Source organism: Pelodiscus sinensis, chromosome 2 (genome assembly GCF_049634645.1).
Source record: "Pelodiscus sinensis isolate JC-2024 chromosome 2, ASM4963464v1, whole genome shotgun sequence".
Classification (NCBI taxonomy): domain Eukaryota; kingdom Metazoa; phylum Chordata; order Testudines; family Trionychidae; genus Pelodiscus; species Pelodiscus sinensis.
In genome coordinates, this window is record NC_134712.1 from 226,826,999 (window position 1) to 226,852,271 (window position 25,273).

The following is a 25,273-nucleotide window of genomic DNA, read 5'->3' on the forward strand; positions in this document are numbered from 1 at the left end:
ATAGATCTCGGGGCGCTCTCCCCCCCCCCCCACAAAGCACGAGTTAGTTTGGCCCGGGGATTCTATTGTCCCCCCACACACACCCTTGAGTAGTTGTGAACTGTCTGGCTGATAGACACACTCGTGCAGCCTGAGCACATTTACCAGCCAGGCAATTCGAAACTACAAACTGATACAGCTAGTAATAATAAAACTTACCTAATGAGAAAATACCAGATATGTTATATGTCTGGTATTTTCTCAGTTTGTTTTGTGTGTTTATATTTTCGGGTTGCAAAAAACAGTACTGAAAAAAAGGGTTCCAACTAAGTAAAAACTTTGGGAAACCCTGGTCTAACCAGCTTTCTGTCTGTCTTACAGTCCATTTATCCAATCCATATTCCTTAACTTGCTGGCAAGAATATTGTGGGTGACCATATCAAAAGCTTTGCTAAAGCTGGCACTGGGGGTTTTGGGAGGACCAGAAACAACGTATTTGAATATTCATCATTTGATTAATGAATATGCATATATGCAATGGACGTTACAGGTCCTCCAAAAGTTCATGAATGGATTTACTGGTCCCCATGTCAAAAAGTTTGGGAACCCCTGGACTAGGTGACTAGTCAAAAAACTATCTGATAAGCAAATGCGTATCAGATAGTCAACTAGTCTAACATCCTTAGTACTAACGCAGGCTTCCTGCCTCTCCTAGCACCACAGACCATGCTGTGCCCCAGAAGCAGCCAGCAGCAGTTCCCAGCTAATAGGAGTATGGAGTAGTGCTCAGGACAGGGGCAGTGCATGGAGGTCTATGTGCTCTCTTCCCCCCACATCTAGGAGCTAGGCCTGCTGCACAATTTGCAGCCAGGACAGGCAGGTAGCCTGTCTTAGCACTTCCACAGTCACCTGATCCCCTTGCAGCAATGAGACCCAGTACTGATTCACGACCCGTAGTTTGAAAATCACAGCTATAAATAATAATAACCTGTCTAGATGGTTGCAGTTGGGCCAACACCAGACAGAATATGGAGGCAAATAAAGATTGCTTTTTTGTTGTTACTATGCACCCATTTTTAAGACAAAATGAGCTCATAAAATTGAAAAATACCAATAAATACATATATTTAATAAAATCAAACTGTTACCCATACTTTGTCACATTTTCTCTGCTGATTGCACACTTCCAGATTGCTCCTGTCACTGCTGCTAATAGTTCTTTATTTTCAGAGTTATTGAGCAGACTAGCAAGTGGTTGTAGGCCTCCATGATGCCTAACTAGGTCACGTGTCTCCTCATCTTCTGCACACTAAACAGCAAATCAAATATACAATATTTAAAATGTATAAAACAATGCCCCAGGAAGTCTAGTGTATTACCAGGTGACTGCTACGAACTGATAGAGAACTTTGTATAATTACTTTATTTACTAAAATATTTTCAAAATATATTTTCTAATTTAAATCATGTTTAAAATTAATACAAAGATGAGGGTAAAGAACTGTACATAACAACAGAGCACTGTTCAGAGAAATGCTCAGAAAAAAAAGTCACAGGTCCTTGCACAAAACACATACACAGAAAACATGCATGCAATTAACATAACTGTACAAATTGCAAATGGGTATATGTGCACTCAAAAAACTAGTGCAGTGAACTACTGTATGTGTGATAATGGATGCACATTGTTATGTACATTTTTGTGGATTTCACACTTTCATTTCTAAAAAATCGGCCCTTAAATTGTGAAACAAAAATAAAACATTGAAGAGATGCTATTTTTCATTCATCAATGTTTCATACTTAAAAGCATGTATTCCTCATTAATACATATCACACATTTTTATTACAGTATAGGCAAAGTTTGAAATTTTAATTCTAAACTATTAAACCATTTTAGGCTTAAAATATGAAAAATTTTCAGAAATGATAAATGGGTATTTTTTAATTTACTCTTTCCCCAAAATTAATACTGATCTTAAGACAAATAGAAAATCTTTCACCCCGGAAAATAATTATCAGGAAAGATATAAACTATTCTATAAAATAGAATCGTAGAATGAAAATTAACTTCTCAGGCATAAATACAATATTGCTAGCACAATGCTACGACTATCTCGCTTTCCAGCAATCTGATCATACAGGGCATTGAACACACACAATTCTCACTGAATTCACCAATACTGAGGACTCGGTTTCTGGTTGATGGTTTTGTATCTGATATTCATAAAACCTGGAGATAACACTACACAGATATTATTAAGATACATCTGTTTTGCCTTCAAAATTGCAACTAGCTCTGCAGACTTACACCAGCACTCACACATACCTCCATTGATCTCAGGGAGCTGTACAGGAGCATAGGGGTCAACACATACTGAACCAGTTACAGAATTTGGGTCTTAGTTTCCTACTATGTCACAATCCTACTTAATATTACAATATAATAGCCAGCTGTTAGATGATCCAACTATTTTACACAATGACAATTTTGAAATGCAAATAGGTCATGAAATCATAATCTCAAATGTTCGAGAACTATAAGCGGCATCACAGAGTATAAAAGTGTGAAGGTATTTTTAGGGATATACTAAAAACATATTTTTTTTAGGTTTCTTCTTCTGTCAGAAAGAATTGACACATCAGCATGCTAGGATTGTTTTTAGGGATAAAATAACTTTAATAATTACAATAAATAGTCTGGTAGCACTTTAAAGACTAACAAAACATGTAGAAGGTTAGTCTTTAAAGTGCTACCAGACTATTTGTTGTTTTTTTAAGTTTTTCCTGTTACAGACTAACTTGGCTACCTCTCTGAAGCTTTTTAATAATTACATTATGGATAAATCTCTTTAGATGTACAATAGAAAAAATATAAAATTTAAATCACACAACCAGGCATATTTTCTTCATGTAGAACTTTATGATACCACAAATACAGGTGAACCTTTGTAATCCAGGACTCCCTGGTCTGGCAACATCCAGGCTGGCGGCTGGGCTCCTCGCTGCTGGGCTGCCCAGTGCGCCACAACTAGGCAGCCAGGCATAACCAGTGAGGCTGCCTGGTGGGGCCAGGAGCCCAGTGCCCCACAGTGGGGTTGCTCGGTGGGGCCAGGAGCTCAGCACTCCACAGCAGGGCTGCCCCGCAGGGCTGAGAGCCCAGTGCATAGGGAGCTGGGCTTCCCAGCATTGCAGGGAAGGAGATGGGAGAACTGGCAGGGCAGTGAGACTGGCAGCAAGGGGGAGCTGGCCAGGAGACTGGCAGCTGGTCCAGAGCTGGGAGGAGTGGGTAGCAGGAGAGCCAGATATGACCTCTCTTGGTTTGGCAAAATCCCTCATCCAGGTCTGGAGGGTGCAGGACCAGGGAGGTCCAAACTGAATAAGATAACTTTATCGTGTGCACCGTATGAAAACAAACAGAAACGCTTGTGTTAAATGATCTGATAATTAAAATTACACATTTACCTTAAAGATAGCACTGGCACAATGCATCTGAAGTTCTTCATTTTCACTACTCAGATTTTTCACAAGATTCTCAATCATCTTCTCTGTCTTGATTGCCAGTCTGTAACTAGCCTATAAATGCAAGGTAAATTTTTAGTTACATATATCAGTAAACAAATGACATTATGCTAAAACTACTTCACTATTAGTGTAACTCCTAATCCTGCAAAGATTTGTGCATGAGACTAGCTTTAAGCATATGAGTTGCCCCATTGCCTTGTCCTGAAAGAGACAACTGATGTGTTCAAAGTTAGTCATGGTGCTCTGCAGGATTATGGTCTTAATCTCTGTCACTGTGTGTCATAAATACATGTTGTCAAACTTCCATTGTGCATGGAATTAAATAGATATTAAAAAGATTTACTTTAAAATAGCTTATTCTTGTTTGCATTAAATATTTTTCAAGGCTCTCTTCCTCATCATTTTTATGTAACAAAATTGCATAAGAATAGGGACACTTATTTCCCTACTTGTAAGTCAGGCTGGTTGCCCTAACTATTGTGAAATTTGCCATAATAAGCCCGTTTTCAGTTGCTTATAACTTTGCCAGACTTTAATTGTTTAGATGCAAGAGGCCTCTGGCTTTTTTAAAAATTTCAACCAGTGATTCAGCTATTCTCAAGAGCAAGGCTAAAGGAAAAAATGCTGTTTTGCCCATGCTAAAATATTCTTGTGACCTTTTCTTTGAAAAGATCTAGTGCTTTCGTGCTGTGGAACAGGAATTTGAAATGTGGCTGAGGGATAGCTTTTTTCAGGGATGTTTCTTAATTTGTCCCCCTCCCCCCCCTTGATCTTAGCATTCAAATTAGTGGATCTAGTGTAGACCCCCAAATTGAACACTGAGGTCAGCCCCTGCCAGCATCCTGTACTCCTCATTCTGCAAGAAGAAAGGGAAGCCAATGGGCTTGTATGCTCCTGTCGGCCTCCTGTAGTGTAGACACTGCAGCAGCTCATCGTAAGGTAAGCCAAATCCAGGTATGCATTTTGCAAAACTGGATGTCATACCTTAAGCCAGCCTGCCTAGTCTTCTGTAAGACACACACACAATATGTACTCTCCTTGGTCTGTTGCTCTTCAATGGGACCATACTACTTAATGGCATAGAAGGAATCCGAGTGCATTCTTTCAATGGGCAAGTTACCCAGTTTGATTTATTTTAAATCATAGTCCAATCCATCAGTTTAAAAAGGTTAGTGGTAAAGTGTGGGTGTGTTTACACTGCACATACCCAGGAGGTGTAAATAGCAGTGACAGAGAGGCACAGGACCAATACTTTTTCCTGCTGTAACCCCCCGGTCTAGTGTGATCAAATGTCCTATTTTGGCTACAACAAAAAAGTGAGGTGTGGTGGAACATGTGTGTGTGGGGGGGAAACCAGACCTGGGCAAAAGGAGAGAAGGGCTCACGACAAACAAATCCTGAATATGTGGGATGGAGGGGGTTGAGCAGTTTGGGCTGGCTTAAGGTTGCCAGCTGTCTAGTTTTCAACCAGAAAATCCTGTTGAAAAGGAACTGAAATAGTGTTTGGTCACATGTACTGACCAGATGCCAAAAAATCCCATTACCATAAGAGAGAGTGAAGGGAAGAGGTGCTGGGTTGTCAATTCATATCAGCCCCTGCTCAGCTAGGGCAGTCTTCTATCTGCATCTCGTGGGCAAGCAGGCTCCTGACCTAGCACTAGAGCAGAAGCCCAGCTGATTCAGAATGGGGAGGTGGAGCAAGGGGGAGAAAGTAAAGCAATAGGGAAGGGGAAGGTTCTGTCTCTCCTGAGTGTCTAGTTTTCAGAAAACTGGCCACATACAGTCTAGTGGCTTGGGCCAGCTTCGTGTGGGCCAAGGCATGAGTGGCATAAACTAAGGGGGGTAAAGAGCATGGTCAGCCCTGTGTGGGGGAGGGGACCTCAGGCTAGTCCCAAATATCATCCTGTTTTTTCTTTTGGGAGATGTGATCATCCTACCTCTGACAGAATCTGTCCGCACTGCCATAGCCTTTCATTTTGGTATGTTGCTGCACATGTAACGCTTGCACTCTACATGCTGCTGTGAGTGCACAAATAGTCTAACTGGTTATACAGCTTACCTCAGATGCACACTCTTGTAATGTCCCCACCACAGGTGTTAACATGTTTGCATGTGGGGACTTCAGCAACTGAGCCAGCAGTGGAATGCCCCCAGCCCTACGAATTGCTTCCTTATTTTTGGTGCTTTTGCTACAGCTCCAGAGTGCCAAAGCCCCACAGCGTGCTACTTCAATATCTTTTTCCTGATGTGGAGTTAGATTGGCTGATCCCATTGGAACACAGTCCAGTAGCCCAACCTGACAAAAAACAAAAAAGTTGTAGTGTATTTAATGGTAATCAGGAAGAATGTTATTATACTGCATTTTAATGAGGCTCAACAAATATTTTTACCTGATTTACAAATGACTTATCAAGTGGAAAAAATACAAATACAGTAAATGTGCTGATTTTAGTATCTACTTACTAGTCTATTGATTCCTCCATGCTGTCTTACTGTCCTTCGTGCTCGTTTAAATCTGGCAACATTAGCAATTGTTTCAGCTGCCAAACATTTCAGATCCTTATCTGGGGAGTCTAGTATTTTTACCATAATTTGTAAGCCCCCGAAATCAGCAATTGTACGTCTGATCTGTGAATTCTGACTAATTTCCTTCAGGATTTTTAAAGAGCCAATCTAAACAGAAGATGACATTAAATATGAAGCATTATTTAAGAATATATAATCATTTCAGCGAACAATCATTTAAAATAATGGATTATTTAACATATTCTCTCTTTTATATAGAACCATTAAACAACACTTCTTTACACAATATATTGAGGGGGAGCATTCTTCTTAGCCAGTATATTTATTTGTCCTTGGGGGTCCTAATGGAGCATAGGGCCTCTACAGTCATTCTCCATCTCTTGTGATCCTTAGTGATAGTCTTGATCTGATCCCACATTAAGCCAGCTACTTTTACTTCATCCAAGAAACTTTGTCGCCATGTTTGTTTGGGACGTCCCCTTTTCCTCTGGATTCCATTCTAACACTTGTCCTATGATACAGTCCTTACGCAGTATATACCCACTTCAATTTATGCAGGCAATTTTACTTACTTTGCATTTAATATCTTCTGTATCAAGTAAATTAATTAGCACTTCAAGACCTCCAACATCTCTGATGGCCAGTTGACAAGTTTCTTGAGCCAAGTTAAAATCTCTCATTGAACATAATGCAATTACTGTAGCTGTCTGGTTACCTCCCTAAAATAATACAAAAATTATTATAGCTACAGGTAAAATACAGCCTTATTATTACATAAACATACTGAAATTGACCCTGTGTATCAGTTCTTGGCTCTATACCATTTATCATTTGTTTCAGAGACATGGGGTACATCTACACCAGCCCCCTAGTTCAAATTAGGTAGGCTAATGAGAGTGATCGAAATTTCTAATGAAGCGTGGGATTTAAATATCCCACGCTTGATTAGCATATTCCCGGCCAGTTGCCATTTTGGAAACTGACTAGCCCGAAGTAACTGCTCGCATCTACACACAGCAGAGAAGCGGGATTCCGAGATAAACCCCTTAGTTCGAATTAACTGTTACTCCTCGTGGAATGAGGTTTAACAGTTAATTCGAACTAAGAGGTTTATCTTGGAATCCCGCTACTCTGCCACATGTAAACGCGGGCAGTTACTTCGGATCAGTCAGTTTCCAAAATGGCGACCGACCGGGAATATGCTAATCAAGTGCGGGAAATTTAAATCCCACGCTTCATTAGCAATTTTGGTCACCCTCATTAGTCTCCCTAGTTCGAATTAGTTCAAATTAGACATACCCATAAAGAAAACATAAAATTATTACTAATAGAGTGTGAATGACACAAAAATTGAGGAAGTGGTAAATAATGAAAAGGACAGTATTTTTAAGTATTTCCCCAGTAGAAGAGAAGAACGGTTCACTAATATAGAACAATCTGGACTGCTTGGTAAGATGGGTGCAATCAGATAATGTGTGCTTAAATAAGGTCAAATGTAAGGTCGTGTATCTAGGCCAAAGAATGGTGGTTTCCCAAAAGTCTGAGGGATCAGGATAGATAATCAGCTTAACAAGAGCTTAGACTGGAATGCTCTGGTTAAAAAAAAATCCTTCAATGTATATGCAGGGGAATACTGAGTAGGAATAGGGGGGTTATTTTATCTCTGGATAGGTCACTGGTGCTTCCATTACTGGAATATCATATCCAGTTCTGGTGTACACTCTACACTCTTGATAAACTGAAGAGGATTCAGAGAAGAGCCATAAGAATCATTAAAGAATTAAAAATTATATGTCCAGAAGTTCAGTCTATTTAGTTTATTAAAGAGAAGGTTAAGGAGTGATTTGATCACAATCTAGCAGTCAGTGCCTATTATGGAGAGCAAAAATTTGATAATAGAAGGCTCTTCAATCTAGTAGACAAAGATAGAACAAAATCTAATGGCTGAAATTTGAAGCTAGACAAATTCAGACTAGACATAAGGCACATCCTTTAAGAGAGGGTAATTAACCATTGGAACGATTTATTAACATTTTTTGTATACTCTCCATCACTGGAAATTTTAAAATCAAGATTGGATGTTTTTCTAAAATATATACTCTGTTCTATTAGGTGGAAGCAATAATTAATTTAGGGAAGTTGCATGGCCTGTGTTTTATCAGAGGTCAAACTAGATGATCACAATGATTAATGCTAGGTATATGCGACTGCAGTAATTGCTTTTTAGAGAGGTATATCAGGAACATGTTAGAGTGCCACATAAAAGGCTAGCTAACAGAAAGCAGATTTGAAGAAGATCTGGATTAGAGAGTGAGAGATTTTCAATTGGGAGAAGATGGAAACTGTAAGCCAGAAAAGAGAAAGCTGTTGGAAAGAAATCAGAAAAGCTGGTGCAGAGAAAGAAGAAAACTGAAGCAGAGAAAAGCTGACTAAACAGCAGCTGAACAGCAATAGTGATTAAAGATTTACAAAGCAGTAGCAGAGATTTTAAATGGATATCAATGGAAATATAAACTAAATTACGGCTGTATTAATTTTTTGTGGACCTGCCCCTCACTCTTCTGGTGCTCTGCACCATGGCTCCACTTCGACTTGGTCTCTTCTCCTGGAAACCCTACATGCTGCTTGCATTGTGAGGAGTGGCAGAGAGGAGTGTGCAGAGATCAAGGAGAGGAAGGGAGAGGGGAGGAGCAAGTGGTGGATGGGGACTTTGGTGGAGCAAGGGGTGGGGCCACAAATGGGGAAGAGGCAGGGCCATGGTCGGGGCACTGGGGCACCTTCTGAGTTTGTACTGGGTATCCAGGCACCACTATAAACCCAATACCAAGTATGCTTACCAATTGTTGGTATAATTTTTAATAAAGTTTGGCATAGTATTTAACGTGTATGCTTGGAATGTTTGTGTGTACTTTAATTGTATTTTATCTACATAAAACTTAAAGTATAGTTTAAGAAGTGCTGTCAGTGATTAATTATAAACGGACCACTTGTAACAAAGTACTACACTCAGAATAATTTCTACTATATGCTATTATAATTTGAATGCTCCTTAATTTGCAATAAGGAATTGGTGTGAGGGATATTGTGCCTTGTTTAGAGTTTTTAGATTAAACTGTATTAGGAACTATAAGGTGCCACAGGACTCCTCGTCACTTTTGCAGATTCAGACTAACACGGCTACCCCTCTGATACTTGACACCATGCAAGGCACTGCATTTAGCCGTATGGAGTGGAAATCTATCAACCTCATGAAGAAACTTGCACAAGTACAAACAGATATCATCTTTCTCTCCAAATGCAAACGGATGGACATTATACCAAATGGACTGAAGGTGAAAAATCCATTGCTATCTACGTACTGCACAGACTACAGTGAGAGATTATGCCATATACTATCCAAAAAACTGAGGAACCAACTGATCAGCATCCTGTACAGCAAACAGGAAAACATAAAAAATGAGCTCTCCAATCTGGAGTCTCTCATAAAACACCAACCTTCTGCACAAGTGGACTTTACTAAAATAAGACAGGAGATCTACATACACACTTCACTTCTCTACAGAGGTAAAAGGACTGTAAGCTGTCTAAAATCCTACCTGCCACATGGGGCCACAACAGTAGTACCCCTAACTCACCCAGCAATATCGTCAATCTCTCCAACTACACACTCAGCTCAGCAGAAGAATCTGTTCTATCTCGGGGACTCTCTTTTTGCCCCGCCACCCCCACTAGCATGATTCAGTTCTGTGGTGATCTGGAAGCCTACTTTCGCCATCTCCGTCTCAAGGAATACTTCCAACACAACACTGAACAGTGCACTGACACACAGATACCTTCCCACCAACAGCACAAGAAGAACTCCACATGGACTCCTCCTGAGGGCCGAAATGACAGTCTGGACCTCTACATAGAATACTTCTGCCGACGTGCACAGGCAGAAATTGTGGAAAAACAGCATCGCTTGATGGTAACCTCAGTCGTGCAGAACGCAATGCCATCCACAGCCTCCAGAACAACTCTGACATTATAATCAAAGAGGCTGACAAAGGAGGTGCTGTTGTCATCATGAACAGGTCTGACTATCTAAAGGAGGCTGCCAGACAACTCTCCAATACCAAATTCTACAGGCCTCTTTCCTCAGATCCCACTAAGGAATACACTAAGAAACTGCACCATCTGCTCAGGACACTCCCTAAACAAACACAGGAACAAATCGACATACCCTTAGAGCCCCGACCAGGGTTGTTCTATCTATTACCCAAGATCCACAAACCTGGAAATCCCGGATGCCCCATCATCTCGGGCATTGGCACTCTCACTGAAGGACTGTCTGGCTATGTGGACTCTCTGCTCAGACCCTACGCCACCAGCACTCCCAGTTACCTTCGTGACACTACGGATTTCCTGAGAAAACTACAATGCATAGGTGATCTTCCAGAAAACACCATCCTAGCCACCATGGATGTAGAGGCTCTCTACACAAACATCCCACATGCAGATGGAGTACAAGCTGTCAGGAACAGTATTCCTGATGATGCCACAGCACAACTGGTGGCTGAATTCTGTGAATTTATCCTCACACACAACTATTTCAGATTTGGTGACAACATATACCTCCAGACCAGTGGCACTGCTATGGGCACCCGCATGGCCCCACAATACGCCAACATTTTTATGGCTGACCTGGAACAACGCTTCCTCAGCTCTTGTCCACTTACACCCCTTCTCTACCTACGCTACATCGATGACATCTTCATCATCTGGACCCATGGGAAGGAGACTCTGGAAGAATTTCACCATGATTTCAACAGCTTCCACCCCACCATCAACCTCAGCATGGACCAATCTACATGGGAGGTCCATTTCCTGGACACCACGATACAAATAAGTGACGGTCATATCAATACCACCCTTTACCGAAAACCTACCGACCGCTATACTTACCTGCATGCCTCCAGTTTCCATCCCGGACACACCACACGATCCATTGTTTACAGCCAAGCACTGAGGTACAACTGCATATGCCCCAACCCCTCAGACAGAGACCTACACCTACAAGACCTTCAACAAGCATTCTGTAAACTGCGATACCCACACGAGGAAGTGAGGAGGAAGATCAACAGAGCCAGACGTGTACCCAGAAGCCTCCTGCTACGGGACAAGCCCAAGAAAGAAACCAACAGAACACCACTGGCCATCACCTACAGTCCCCAGATAAAACCTCTCCAACGCATCATTAGTGATCTACAACCCATCCTGGACAATGATCCCTCGCTTTCACAGGCCTTGGGAGGTAGGCCGGTCCTTGCCCACAGACAACCCACCAACCTGAAGCATATTCTCACCAGCAACTACACACTGCACCATAATAACTCGAACTCAGGAACCAATCCATGCAACAAACCTTGGTGCCAACTCTGCCCACATATATACACCAGCAACACCATCACAGGACCTAACCAGATCAGCCATACGGTCACTGGTACATTCTCCTGCACATCTACCAACATAATATATGCCATCATGTGCCAACAATGCCCCACTGCTATATACATCGGCCAAACTGGACAGTCCTTACTTAAAAGAATCAATGGACACAAATCAGATATTAGGAATGGCAACATACAAAAACCTGTAGGGGAACACTTCAATCTTCCTGGACACACAATTGCAGATCTAAAAGTAGCCATCCTGCAGCAAAAAAAACGTCAGGACCAGACTTCTAAGAGAAACTGCAGAGCTACAGTTCATCTTTAAGTTTGACACAATCAACTCTGGATTAAACAAAGACTGTGAATGGCTCGCTAACTACAAAAGCAGCTTCTGCTCTCTTGGAATTCACACCTCCAGATCAGCTGCTGGAAGTGGGCCTCATCCTCCTGGATTGGATCCACCTCGTCATCTCCAGCCTGATCCTGGCCTGCATATTTATACCTGCCTCTGGAAATTTCCACTACATGCATCTGACGAAGTGGGTCTTTGCCCACGAAAGCTTATGTTCCTACACTTCAGTTAGTCTATAAGGTGCCACAGGACTCCTCGTCACTTTTGCAGATTCAGACTAACACAGCTGATACTGGTTCTTTAGTGTTTCCTTAATAACCCCAGGAATTTATACCTCAGAAAGTAAAGACTAAGGGGGCAATTGGCAGATTATTATAGGGGCATCCCAAAATTTGCTTTTCGAGGAAACAACCTCACCCACCTCATAATTTAAAAATAAGTCTGTTTAATCATCACTATGGTCCTGATTCCACAAGGTAATTAAGTTCACGCCTAACTTTAAATATTAGAAAACAACAAATAGTTTAGTTTCACTTTAAAGACTAACAAAACACGTAGATGGTATCATGATCTTTCGTGGGCACAGCCCACTTCTTCAGATGACCAGAATGTTGGAAGTCCATAACCAAGAATAAATAAGGGAAGGAGGGAAGGGGGGAGAGGAGGAGGAAAAAAATGTTAACAGGAAAAACTTTAAAAACAACCAGTCTTTCTTGTGAGAGTGCGTCCATGCAGTCTGGACACTCTCTTATGCAAAAGCACATCGCTTTTGCGATGCACTTTTGTAGTGTGGACACGCTCTTGCACAAGAACTTTTTGTGGAAGATCGCTTGCTCAAAAAGCTTCTTGCACAAGAAGCCTGCAGTCTAGATGTAACTCAAGTGATATCTTTTCCTTTAAGGAACACACTTACTAAACTGTAATTAGACTTTGATCCACCATGAAATAATTCATATTATGCTTATGTATTACATATATAATAGATGACATACCCATCCCGATGCGTAGCAAGAGAGACAAACATGGTAGGAGACCGGATTGGCTTATAGGGGAAATCCTTGGTGAACTTAAGCACAAAAAGGAAGCTTACAAAAAGTGGAAACTTGGACAAATGACCAGGGAGGGGTTTAAATGTATAGCCCAAGAATGCCAAAGGGTTATCAGGAAGGCAAATGCAAATGGAATTGCGACTGGCTAAGGATACGAAGGATAACAAAAAAGGTTTCTACAGGCATGTTAACAAGAAGGTGATCAGAGAGGGTGTGCGGCCCCTACTGGATGAAGGAGGTAACCTAGTGACAGATGATGTGGGGAAAGCTGAAGTACCCAATGCTTTCTTTGCCTCTGTATTCACAGACAAGGTGGGCTCCTGGACTAATGCGCTAAGTGACACAAGATGGGATGAAGATGGACAGCCCTTGGTGGGGAAAGAACAGGTTAGGAACTATTTAGAAAAGCTAAACGTACACAAATCCATGTGTCCGGATTTAATGCATCCGAGGGTACTGAGGGAGTTGGCAAATGTCATTGAGGAGCCTTTGGCCATTATCATTGAAAAGTTGTGGAGGTCAGGAGAAATCCTGGATGATTGGAAAAAGGCAAATGTAGTGCCCATCTTCAAAAAAGGAAAGAAGGACGATCCAGAGAACTATAGGCCGGTCAGTCTTACCTCAGTTCCTGGAAAAATCACGGAAGGGATCCTTAAGGAATCCATTTTGAGGCACTTGGACGAGAGGAAAGTGATGAGGAATAGTCAGCATGGATTCACAAAGGGAAAGTTGTGCCTGACCAATCTGATTAGCTTCCATGAAGAGGTAACTGGCTCTGTGGACATGGGAACGTCAGTGGATGTGATATACCTTGACTTTAGCAAGGCTTTTGATACGGTCTCCCACAATATTCTTGCCAGCAAATTAAGGGAATGTGGATTGGATAAATGGCCGGTAAGATGGATAGAAAGATGGCTAGAAGGATGGGACCAGCGGGTAGTGATCAATGGCTCGATGTCAGGATGGCGATCGGTTTCTAGAAGAGTGCCCCAAGGTTCAGTTCTAGGACCGGTTTTGTTCAATATCTTTATTAATGACCTGGATGAGGGGATGGATTGCACCCTCAGCAAGTTTGCGGATGACACTAAGCTAGGGGGACAGGAAGATAAGCTTGAGGGCAGAGATAGGGTCCAGAGTGACTTAGACAAATTGGAGGATTGAGCCACAAGAAATCTGATGAGGGTCAACAAGGACAAGTGCAGAGTCCTGCACTTGGGACGGAAGAATCCCAAGCATTGTTACAAGCTGGGGACCAACCATTTAAGTAGTAGTACTGCAGAAAAGGATCTGGGGATTACAGTGGATGAGAAGCTGGATATGAGTCAACAGTGTGCCCTTGTAGCCAAGAAGGCTAATGACATATTAGGTTGCATTAAGAGGAGCATTGCCAGCAGATCCAGAGATGTCATTATTCCCCTTTATTCAGCTCTGGTGAGGCCACATCTGGAGTATTGTGTCCAGTTCTGGGCCCCCCACTACAAAAAGGATGTGGATGTATTGGAGAGGGTCCAGCGGAGGGCAACCAAAATGATTAGGGGGCTGGAGCAAATGACCTATGAGGAGAGGCTGAGGGAGTTGGGTGTGTTTAGTCTTCAGAAGCGAAGAGTGAGGGGGGATTTGATAGCAGCCTTCAACTTCCTGAAGGGAGGTTCCAAAGAGTTTGGAGAAAGGCTGTTCTCAGTAGTGACAGATGGCAGAACAAGGAGCAATGGCCTCAAGTTGAGGTGGGAGAGGTCCAGGTTGGATATTAGGAAAAACTATTTCACTAGGAGGGTAGTGAAGCACTGGAATAAGTTACCTAGGGAGGTAGTGGAGTCTCTATCCCTAGAGGTGTTTAAGTCTCGTCTTGACAAAGCCCTGGCCAGGTTGATTTAGTTGGGATTGGTCCTGCCTAGAGCAGGGGGCTGGACTTGATGACCTTCTGAGGTCTCTTCCAGCTCTATGGTTCTATGATTCTATATTTGATAAGCTCTAAGTATCTAAAAACCCAACACTTTTTATTCTCCCTTATTAAATAAAACAAAACAAAATATGAAAACTATAAATGCATTTTGTTTTTCTGCTTGTAAACTGCTTACACAGCTTAATATACATTTTTTAAGCAAAACCACAATAAAATATTTTCATATGGCCCAAAACATTAGTTCTACATCATAATTAATACTTCTGGTGGCCACAATAATTATTTCTCTTTCTTGTAGATATCATTACAGTAAGTCATACAGCATAGATTTTAACAAACATGGAAATAGTTAGCTCCCCATTAAATTTACACAAAATCACATTGTTATATCCTTTGAAATCTCATGTGTTGGATGCAAACTGAATTTTGCTGGCACTTCAACAATCAAGTTTAAGGCTTTAGATTAAATGCAGATTTTATTTAAAATACGTCTCTCTCATATAATGATTCAGTATAAGTATCCACAAATTAGATGAAAATAAAACAAATTCTAAAATAGGAAGTGTGTTGTGCTAATAAAGCATTTTCTAACCAACGCCAGTGTTGTAAATAGAGTGCTTAAGTTCATACTAAGGCACATGTCACACAGCTGAGAATTACAAAACCATAAAAATAGCCACACAAAAACCCTTAATTTAAAATAAAATCCACTTCAAAGTTTATCTTTACTTTGTTTTTACTTTTTACAGTGTTTAAATGGAATAATTTTTAGAATTCGACAATGTACAAGAAAATATTATTAAAAACTTAAAATGTATACAAAGCCAACTATATTGGAATATAGTATGACCAGCATATATAAATTTGGGCCTGATTGTGCCTTCTGTGAGAGAACTGATGGGAGCATCATAATGACAAGGGCATCTCTGTGAGGTTTTCTTTGTACAGATTTCTCCACAATTGTTATATTGAGGGCAGTCCATGGGGCTTGTGCACCATCACTGCAGATTCCTCAGTACCCAAACAGATCAACATTGAGGCCTCTGCCAGCAATGGGGACCCAGAGACCTTCCCCCAGACCATTCAATGGCATTAGGGCTTATTTTGTTGCTGGTATCTTCTGATGTCCTTTGTGCATATCTCAAAAGGGGTTCTGAATTACAGAGGACTATAGATTTGTAATACAGACTGTGGCTGTATTACCTTTCCCGTCCTAGCCCTAGATTGATAGAGTTTAAATCCTGAAGGGAACGCTAGGTCATCTGATCTGACCTCCTCTACATAACATTAAAGCCATTAAACATAACATAAGCCATTACATTTTACATTAAACATAACATAAGCCAATAATTTGTATTTGGCTAAAGTGTATCATCCAAAAGGGCATTCTGGCCCTGCGGACAAGAGACTGCTTCCTGGAGGAAGGTCTGGGTGGGGCTAAGACTGAGGCTGGAAACTGGGGCCATGCACAGTGCCTGTAGGAGAGCAGTGCAGCAGGGATGGATGCTGAGCAGTAAGAGGGGGCAGAAGGAGGTAGGCCCCTATTCCTCCTTCCCTTCTTCCCAAGGCACCGAATCCCTCCTGTGCTCAGGAAAGGCAAGGGGGGCAATTGCTCAGACGCCTGGGCCATTTAAAGGGACCTGGGTGCTCCAGCCAAGCAGGAACAATTCAAGTACTTCCTGACTGATTAGTGGGCAACAAATTGTTCAGGCTTCACCCTAGCTGTGCAGAGAAGGGGGTTGTAGCGTTGCCAGGGTGTCCCCCTGCCTGTGTACCCCATCTCTTACAAGGGGAGAAGGTATAGACACAGCCACTCAGGAGGACTCAAGTTGGATGGAGCTTACTGCATGCAGTCCAGGGTGAGCTGTGTGAGTGTCTTCTTGCCTGGCTTGATTTACCCAGCAGCCAGCTCACATTCTCTCTGTCCTGTCTTGTCTATCTCCCACCACCCCCACACACACTGTCCTGTCTTTGTGCATCTCACACATAGACACAAAAACACAGTCTGGCTTATCTGTCTGTCTCTCTCTCTGGGCAGGTGTAGACTACACTCTTTTATCAGAAAAAGCTACACAAATTGCTTTTCTTATTGCTTTTCTGGAAGAAGCTTTACTGCCATTTGGCCCCGTCTAGACCTTTGGTAATCTGGAAAAACCTGCCAGTCTAGACTTACCCCTTACACATTTCATAATTTTTATTTCTCTTACACTTTAAATTTAATTAATTAAGTAGTGAGTTCTAAAATGCCTGACCTATCTAGGCTGGAGTAATTATCCCTATGGTGCACATCTGCACATGCTTTGGTGCACATAAAGTCTATTGCTTTGCTCATGGAATGATAAAAAAAATCAGGAACATGCCAGCAGCAGCACTGCCCAAATGTCAGGCGGACCTCAGTGCCCATTGACTATTCTGCCCTGGGGCCCGGAATTGCTGTTAATGGAGCTGCCTGCACTTCTCCCCTTCTTGCCCCTCTCCCCCATTCCTCCTGCCCCCTCTTGACACAGGTAGTGGCCTCATAAGGGGAAGTCTGAGTGGGGCTAGTGCTGGGGTTAGAAACTGGAGCAGCAACGCATGGCATGCAGGCAGGAGAGGTATGTGGCAGGGCTGCCTGCTGAGCGGTAATGACAGTGGGGGGGACATAGGGCCTCCATTCATCCTGTTCCATCTTTCCAGGGCCCTAGATCACTTCTGTGCCCTTTCCCCTTTCTGCCCCTCATCCCAGGGCTCTGGATCCCTCTTGCCCCTCTCCTTCCTATTCCCCCCATCCCCCGAGCTCCTGCATAGCTGAGCCTTTCTGCCCCTCAAGGCAGGGTGACCATCCATCCCGTTTTTACCAGGACTGCCCCATACAGACTGTGATTCCCAGGTGTCCCAACTTTTTTTTTTTAAGGGGCAAAATGTCCAATATTTCCATGCCCCTGCTAGTCCTTGAGTTCCCTGTACAGCAGCAGCCTCTTATTTGTGGCTGGCGGTAAAGCAGGCACCAGCACGTGGTGTGTGGAGTCAGGCAGGGAGCCGATGGACAAACCAAGTAGTAGCTTTCCTCCATGTGCACCCTAAAGAAGGGGGGAAGTCGGCTAGCCTTTCAGGAACATGAACTCCAGACCACCAGTCCACCCACCTCAGGGCTGAAACCCCTTCTCAAGGCCACCCACCGCTGTCTGCAGCCCTGTTCCCAGGATGTCCTCACTGCAGGGCTGAAGCCTTTTGTTGCGGCGGGGCTCAAGCCCAGTTCTCGGGCAGCCCCAACTCACTATGTGCGCAAGCTTGGTTCCTGGGTGGTCCCCACCCACCGTGGGGCTCACGCCTGGTTGTTGGGCATTCCTCCAGCCACCACAGGGCTCAAGCCCGGGTCCCAAGTGGCCCCCAGCTGCTACGGGGCTCAGCCCCCTTCCAGACTGGGTGAAAACATTTGTACATTAAAAAGTCAGGAAGGCCTTGATCTTGTGCTATTAGAGTGCATTTTATTTATGCCTTTTCTTTTGTCCTCTTAAATTAACCTCTGTATGTTAATTACTTTTTCTCCTATAAAAGTAACTACCTGTGAACTAGGCTACGTCTAGACTGCTATGTCTAGACTGCAGGCTTCTTTCAGAGATCTTCTGAAAAAACTTCTTCTGAAAGAGTGTCCACACTGCCAAAGTGCACTGAAAAAGTGATCTGCTTTTTCAAAAGATAGCATCCATGCTGAATGGATGCTGTCTCGCATATAAGTTGTGATTACTATGGACAGAGTGGCCACTGGGGAATCTGTGCTGTTTCCTCTTTCCTTTCGAAAGAACTTCCCCCTTCCCCATCCACACTCACCTTTTTCCAAAAGAGATCTTTCAGAAAAAGGCTTCTTCCTTGTAGAAAGCAACCCCTCACTTTTTTCAAAAGAATACGATTACAGTGTGGATGTAAGTGAAGTTTTCCGAAAAAAAGCCATTTTTCCAACAAAAAAAAAAAACCCCTCACTAGTGTAGACACAATCCCGGTGTTTCCATTTGGAGGCTATTTCTGAGACACTTTCTTTTCCTTCTCTATATGTTATTCCAAAAGCATTTATAGCTGAGCAGGAATTTTTTATCTACACTTTTTTCCCCTGTAAAATGCCAATTCATTGCACATGAACATTTTTGCAGGATGTATTGGTTTCTATGAAACTTTTCTTGGAAAGTTTCTCCAGTCCATAAAAAGAAAGACATCCACCCAGAATAGCCAGAAGTTATGACATTCACTTGGAATATGTAAGAGATAGGTTCAAGGTTCTGCCTGCTCTGAAACAGGCAGAGTTAAACCTGTCTCTCTCACATCTCAGATGAATTCCCTAACCACTGGACTCCTGGCTATTCTGAAATAGGGTTGCTCATTCTCATTTTCATGAAAAATTCAAAAACTCTTGTTTCGTTCTGATTTAGAATGAAAAGAAATGCCAAGGTTTTTCACAAAATGAAATGGAATTCTTGTTTTCTGGACTGCTTTACTTATAGTCCCATTGTGCTCACGGAAACACACAAAAAAACCCTTAAGTGAAAGTATTCTTCAACTCATCTTTCAGCTGATATCTGTGTAGCTGAGTTGATCCAACAATATAGCATATATTTTTCAGTTATGATTCCCAAAGAGAACCATGAACATATATTAAAAATATCTTTAGCATTTTTGAAATTTTATGGCAAGTTACAGAGTCAACCAAGTTTTGATACTTTAAGCAAAAACAATTCAACTCTCCATTTGATAAATTCCTCCATCCACCTGACTTAGTGATGGTAATTTAAAATAAATTTAGTCATGTGCTTTAGAATCCTGATTAGAAGCTATTACTATCTAATTACAACCATCAAAACGTTCTGAATGCAATTCAACATGATTGGTATCAATTTATTTTCATATCTAGTGGGCTTGTTTTCTTCATTCCCTTTATACCGGAAGGACATGTCTTCTCCCCTGTCTGGGTCTTTCATTTTTGACAGCTCTTCTTTCTCTCCCAACTCTGTTTTCTCTATATTGCTTTTTATTGAACTTCTTTTCCTGGCCAGTGTTCTTCTTTACACTCCTTCTAGCTTCTGCCTTGCCCTTTTCTCTGTTTTGTTACATGGCAAAACACTGACGGATCTCAAGAGATTCAGATAAAAATCAACTGAAAGTTACCTACTTCACAAGGCTGTTGTGAAGATCAATACTTGTTTGCAAAGCATTTTGAAAACAAAGTGCTATACAAGTAGTTCAGAGGTAGAGAAGGGGGAACTGAACCTTGTCCTATATTTCAGTTAAATCCCCTAATCACAGGACTAAAAGTTATAAGAAAGAGACCCTCCCTCATATGGCTTCCAAAGTGTATATGGTGTAGCAATTCACACTACAAAGATGAAATTTCTAAAGTACACCAATGTGCTGCATCTGTATAGGTTCATGTAGATTCCATGGATGCACACTAAAAGTTCCCTAGGGCCACCAGCGAACTTTTAATGCACATAAGCAAGCTCTATATGGAACTATTAGTGCCCAACATTTGATTGTGCTTTAGAAATCATACCCCAACAGTGCATGTTGCTGCACTATTTTGACAAGCTCAATGTCCCACATCTTCGCAAATTAGCAAATAGTTTCAGGTCAACTGAAACAGCTTTTTTCTGTGAATTAACAATTTGTCCAAAACACTTTGCCCATTTCTAATTATAATAATAATAATACTTCTTAATTCTTATATAAAATCAGCATTTGCCAACAGTTGCCACCCCTAGTATCTATTGTAAAACGGTGATTTTTTTCATCATGACCACTATAATTGTTGTTATAAAACAGGCAAGTAAACTACAAAAAAAAACATTTTAATTTTTCATTCTTTCCTTTTTTATGGCTTACATCCTCTAAAGAACTAAGAAGATACATATCAAATACTGGAGATGGGAGTTCAAAAGGCATTTAGATGTCATGGAAGAGTGGGTATAAATAGATTAGATTTTAGTAGCCAGAGCTGCAAAGTTAGCCAAATACTTTTCTTGGAATATGGCATGGAATCATCTCACATACAAGTGTTACTTTCTGCCAAGTAACTGTCCACCCTGGTAGCTGAAGAGCAGCAATATTCACTTGATCATTTTGGATTTTCAATTTCAGTTAAATTACATTCTCCACCCCCTAAAAATCATGTTCCTTGCCAAGCACACCACAAATACTGTCTGTTAAACTAGCTGCACAGCTGTGAGTGCTGAAAAAGGCACTGGCACAGTATTCTGGAGGATCAATATAAATGTATTTAGACTGTTAGAGAATGGTTTCAAGCATATATTAATATTGTTGCCCCTTTCAACCCAAATGGCTAGTCAAAGATTGGGGCACTGTCAATGTTCCAGCTAAGAGCAGAAATTGGTGACAGTCAGGTATTTCTTTTATACAACTTTGTTTATTTACAAAGAATGTACAGATTCTTCTCTATGAACAAAGGAGGAATCAATAGCAGCTTGTTTAGCTCACACCAAGAACACTCTTTCAGCATATATTCCTGACCCAAAAAATCTCTCCCCAAGTTTGTTCCAGTCAGTTATCATGCTTTCACCTACTACTTCTAACTCAAATCTCTTTCTCTTTCTCTCTAACACACCCACCCCAATAGGCATGAGAACTAAGGGCGAGGGTAGGGGAAATTAGGGTCTTAGCTGCCAGTCCCACACCCGAGGTCTCAGCTTTCAGCCACACACTATAATCGGCAAATGAGAAGTTTGTGGCAGCTAATTAAATACTTTGCTAAAGCCAGACACACTTTGGAGAGCACCTCAGATTAGCCAGAGAACACATTTCGGTAAAAACAAGCTCTCTCGTTGACCTGCAGTAGGTAGCTCACCCTGTAATGCAGGGAAAAGTGGCTAACGAAGTGGGCAGGGTAGGAGATACAAGCTAGCCAGAGAGGAGAGTTGCACAGGCATTTGTGTGGCACTGACTGGTATTTGTGCCACATACCAGTACACTAACCACACATATGTCCCTTCAGCCAGCATTCCTGAGGACCTACTTCCATGCAGATGATTAATCCTGGTTAATTTTTTCCATGTGTGATTAATGTCTATTATTTTAATCACTTTTAATTTTAATGTTTAATCATTTTTAATTTTTAAACTTCTCTGTTGAATTCTCTGGAAAAGTTTTACTCCTATTAAGTGTTTAACTAGCTATAACTAGCAGCTTTTCAGGGTTTGTCTGGTGACTTTCTGGTATGTGGAGCTACAAAACTGGGAGGGGATAAGGGTGTTGGCTGTGGGTGCAGGTTCTGGTGTAAGGCCATGGATATGGGATTTGGGATGCAGGAGGAAGCTCCAGGCTGGGGTGTGGGGCCAAAGAGTTCAGAGTGTGGAAAGGGATTCAAGACTACGGTAGGGTGTTGGAGTTCAGGAGGATTTTTGGAGTGTGGATTCCAGGTAGCATTCACTTCAGTCAGCTCTCCACAAATGGTGACATGTCCCTCAGCTCCTAGGAAGAGGCGCAGCCAGGCAGCTCTGTGCATGTCCTCTGCATGCAGGCCCCACCCCCAGGGCTCCCATTCACTGCAGTGCCTCCATAGCCATCTCTCTGCCTAGAACCTGAGAAACATGCTGCTGTTTCTGCAGAGCTGCATGGAGCCAGCCCCATGCCACGTCTTAATGGCCCCATCAGTGGCGCTGACCAGAGTCACGAAGGTCCCTCTAGTCGGCACTGATGTCCAGCGGTTCCAATGCCTACGGCACTGGGCCATCAGTGTCGGCTATGCTGCCACCAGCACAGGGACCATGGACGCAAGCCATGCCCCCACCAGCACCTATCCACAGGGGAAAGCCAAAGGCTATGGTGCGGTATCAGCTGCGGCACCATTCACCAGCACTGTCATCAGTACCCCTGTGGTCCGCATTAGACTATTTATCCAAGTCAAAAGTGGATTCGGTGCAGTCTAGGGCCTCCTCAACCAGATCCACTTTGCTGCACCGATCTCACTCTTGGTACCACTCAAGGCACCGAAGCACTTCAATGCAGCAATCATGGCTTCCACAATGGAAGCTGCAGGTCCAGTGGCCCTTCTGGACTCCATAGGCCTATCATCAGGCCCAAGGCCTGGCCCCTTTGCTACTCTGCTACTCCCCTGCCAAGGGCCCCAACATCAGAGGACAGGCAGAGCCCACATGCAAACACTGAGAGACCGCCAGTAGAGGGTGGGGGCATCCTCCCATGGCACCCCCATCTCAAAGAGTAGAGATGCACCAGAAACAATAGCCCATCAGGGAGTCCTCATCTTCCAACAAAGCACTCACTGACTCTGCTTCTCCACCCTATGGCTATGAATGCCAAGGCTCATCATGACCTGCTTTGCAGACTTGTGGCCAACTTGGGAGTGCAGGCGGAGGAGATTAGAGGACACCAACCCCATGGATAACATTCTAATGGCAGATGTGCCACCTAGGCTTGCCTCTTAATAAAACAGTGGCAAAGATTTCAAAAAATCTATGGCAGATGCTCACCTACATACCACCCACTCAGAAGGGTGTTCATAGGTGCTACTTCATGTCTGAGACTGGGCACAAGCATCTTTATGCCCATCCTTCCCTAGGTTCATTGGAGGTCCAGGTGGCCAATCATAAAGAGAGGTAGGGTAATCTGGGCCTACACCCAAAAGTAAAGCCCCCAAAAAGCTTGACTTGCTGAGTAGGAAGGCCTATGCAATGAGGATCTTGCAACTGCGTATTGCCAATCAGCAGGCAATGTTAAACAGATACCTGTATAACACCTGGTCAGCGGTGGACAGGTTTAGGGAGCAGCTTCTACAGGAATCCCTTCAAGAATTCAGAGCCCTATCTGAGGAGGGGAAGGTAGTCTTCTGCACCACACTTCAAGTGGCCTTGCACACCATGGACTCAGCAGCACATACAATGGCTATGGGCATAGTCATGTGCCGCAATGCCTGGCTTCACCCTGAGGTACAGAACACTTTTTAGGGCCTTCTGTTTGAAGGGTCTGGATTATTTTCAGACCAAATGGACTCTAAATTACACAGCCTGAAGGACTCTAGGGCTACTTTAAAGCCTCAGGGTATTCACATCCCAGCACCTCAGAGACAACCCTGTATCCCTAGACCTCTGCCGAGGCCCTTCCATCAGGGTTACAGGTCAGACCAAGGCAGGCAAAGGGGCAGGAATAACAACAATAAGAAGAGGTGCAATAGGCACAGGAGGTCCTAGTCGGACTCCGAAAGGGGTTCAGGACTTCCTCCTAGTCAGCAGCTGAAATCTTCATTTTGAAGATGCACTCGAGGACAGCTCTCGAGTCTCCAAATTAATCCTATCCTTTGGGTGCCACCTCTACCACTTCTACCATGTCTAGTCTTACATCACTTTGGATCTCTGGGTGCTATATGAGGTGGGATATGCTATTCCCTTCCTTTCTCGCCTCCCTTCTATCCCTCATCCCTGTCCCTCTCCAGGGACCTATCTTGAGCACCTTTTATAACGAGAGGTGTCCATACTCGTTCAACTGGAGGCAGCCCTGGAGGGATTCAGGGGAAGGGGATTTTACTCCTGGTATTTCCTCATCCCAAAGTCCAAGGGAGACCTCTGACCTATTCTAGACCTCAGGAACCTCAACGCATTTGTTTCACAGCAAGTTTTAAATGTATCATCTATAGGCAACGTCATCCTCACATGCCAGATATTTTAAAATGGTTCATTTAAAACAGTTGTTTTATACTAGGGACGTTAGATATTGGGTAATAGAATAGTTGAGGAACCACAAAATATTATCGGCCAATGCACTGCAGCCCCACTCCCAGGGAGCCCCCTCTCACTCTGTGCTGCTGCCTGAGTATCAGAGGCAGCAGTGAAAGGTGCCAGATGGGAGCCAGTCTGTAAGGGGAGCCAGTTTAAAAACCAGATGCCTGCTGCCCCGTGTTGCTGCCTCTAATATAGAGGCAGCAGGGCAGGATGCCCCTGTCCATGGGGGGTCAGACAGCCTCCTCTGTCTCCCTCCCCGCCCCGGTACTGCTGCTTCTGATAGCTGGCTCTCCCCCCTAGCACTGGCTCCTGCTCTCCCCCTTGCTGCCTGATATAGAGGCAGTAGGTAGAGGGCGGGGGGGATGTAAGTAGTCAAGAAGATTAACTAATAAGCACCTTCCAAGTCACGCAACAGCAGAACAGGAGTATCTGCTTCCATTTCCCTCCATGAGTCCCCAGTAACTCTATCAGGCTCTTTTGCTTCAGTAATACTCCTTGGCTGTCTCTACACTGGCCCCTTCTTCGGAATAGCCATGCTAATTTAGAACTTTGGAATAGGGAAATGCGCGGGGATTTAAATATCCCCCGCGGGATTTAAATAAACATGGCCGCCGCTTTTTTTCCGGCTTGGGGAAAAGCCGGAAAAGAGCGTCCAGACTGGCGTGATCCTCCGGAATAAAGCCCTATTCCGGAGGGTCTCTTATTCCTACTTATTTCCCCAAGCCGGAAAAAAAGCGGCGGCCATGTTTATTTAAATCCCGCGGGGGATATTTAAATCCCCCGCGCATTTC

The 25,273-nt window shown here is 43.0% G+C and overlaps 1 protein-coding gene across 10 annotated transcripts in view; it reads right to left on the minus strand.

Moving 5' to 3' along the window:
- The window catches only part of ODAD2 (outer dynein arm docking complex subunit 2), a 240,845-nt gene that overhangs the window by 143,120 nt on the left and 72,452 nt on the right, over nt 1–25,273 (minus strand). For all 10 annotated transcript variants that reach the window (XM_075922571.1, XM_075922574.1, XM_075922569.1 and 7 more), the window contains 5 exons: nt 6,603–6,749; nt 5,968–6,177; nt 5,564–5,800; nt 3,445–3,555; nt 1,134–1,288 (listed from right to left, as the gene is read on the minus strand). In XM_075922571.1, the coding sequence (XP_075778686.1) occupies nt 1,134–1,288; nt 3,445–3,555; nt 5,564–5,800; nt 5,968–6,177; nt 6,603–6,749 (860 nt within the window). The remainder of the gene's footprint in view (nt 1–1,133; nt 1,289–3,444; nt 3,556–5,563; nt 5,801–5,967; nt 6,178–6,602; nt 6,750–25,273) is intronic.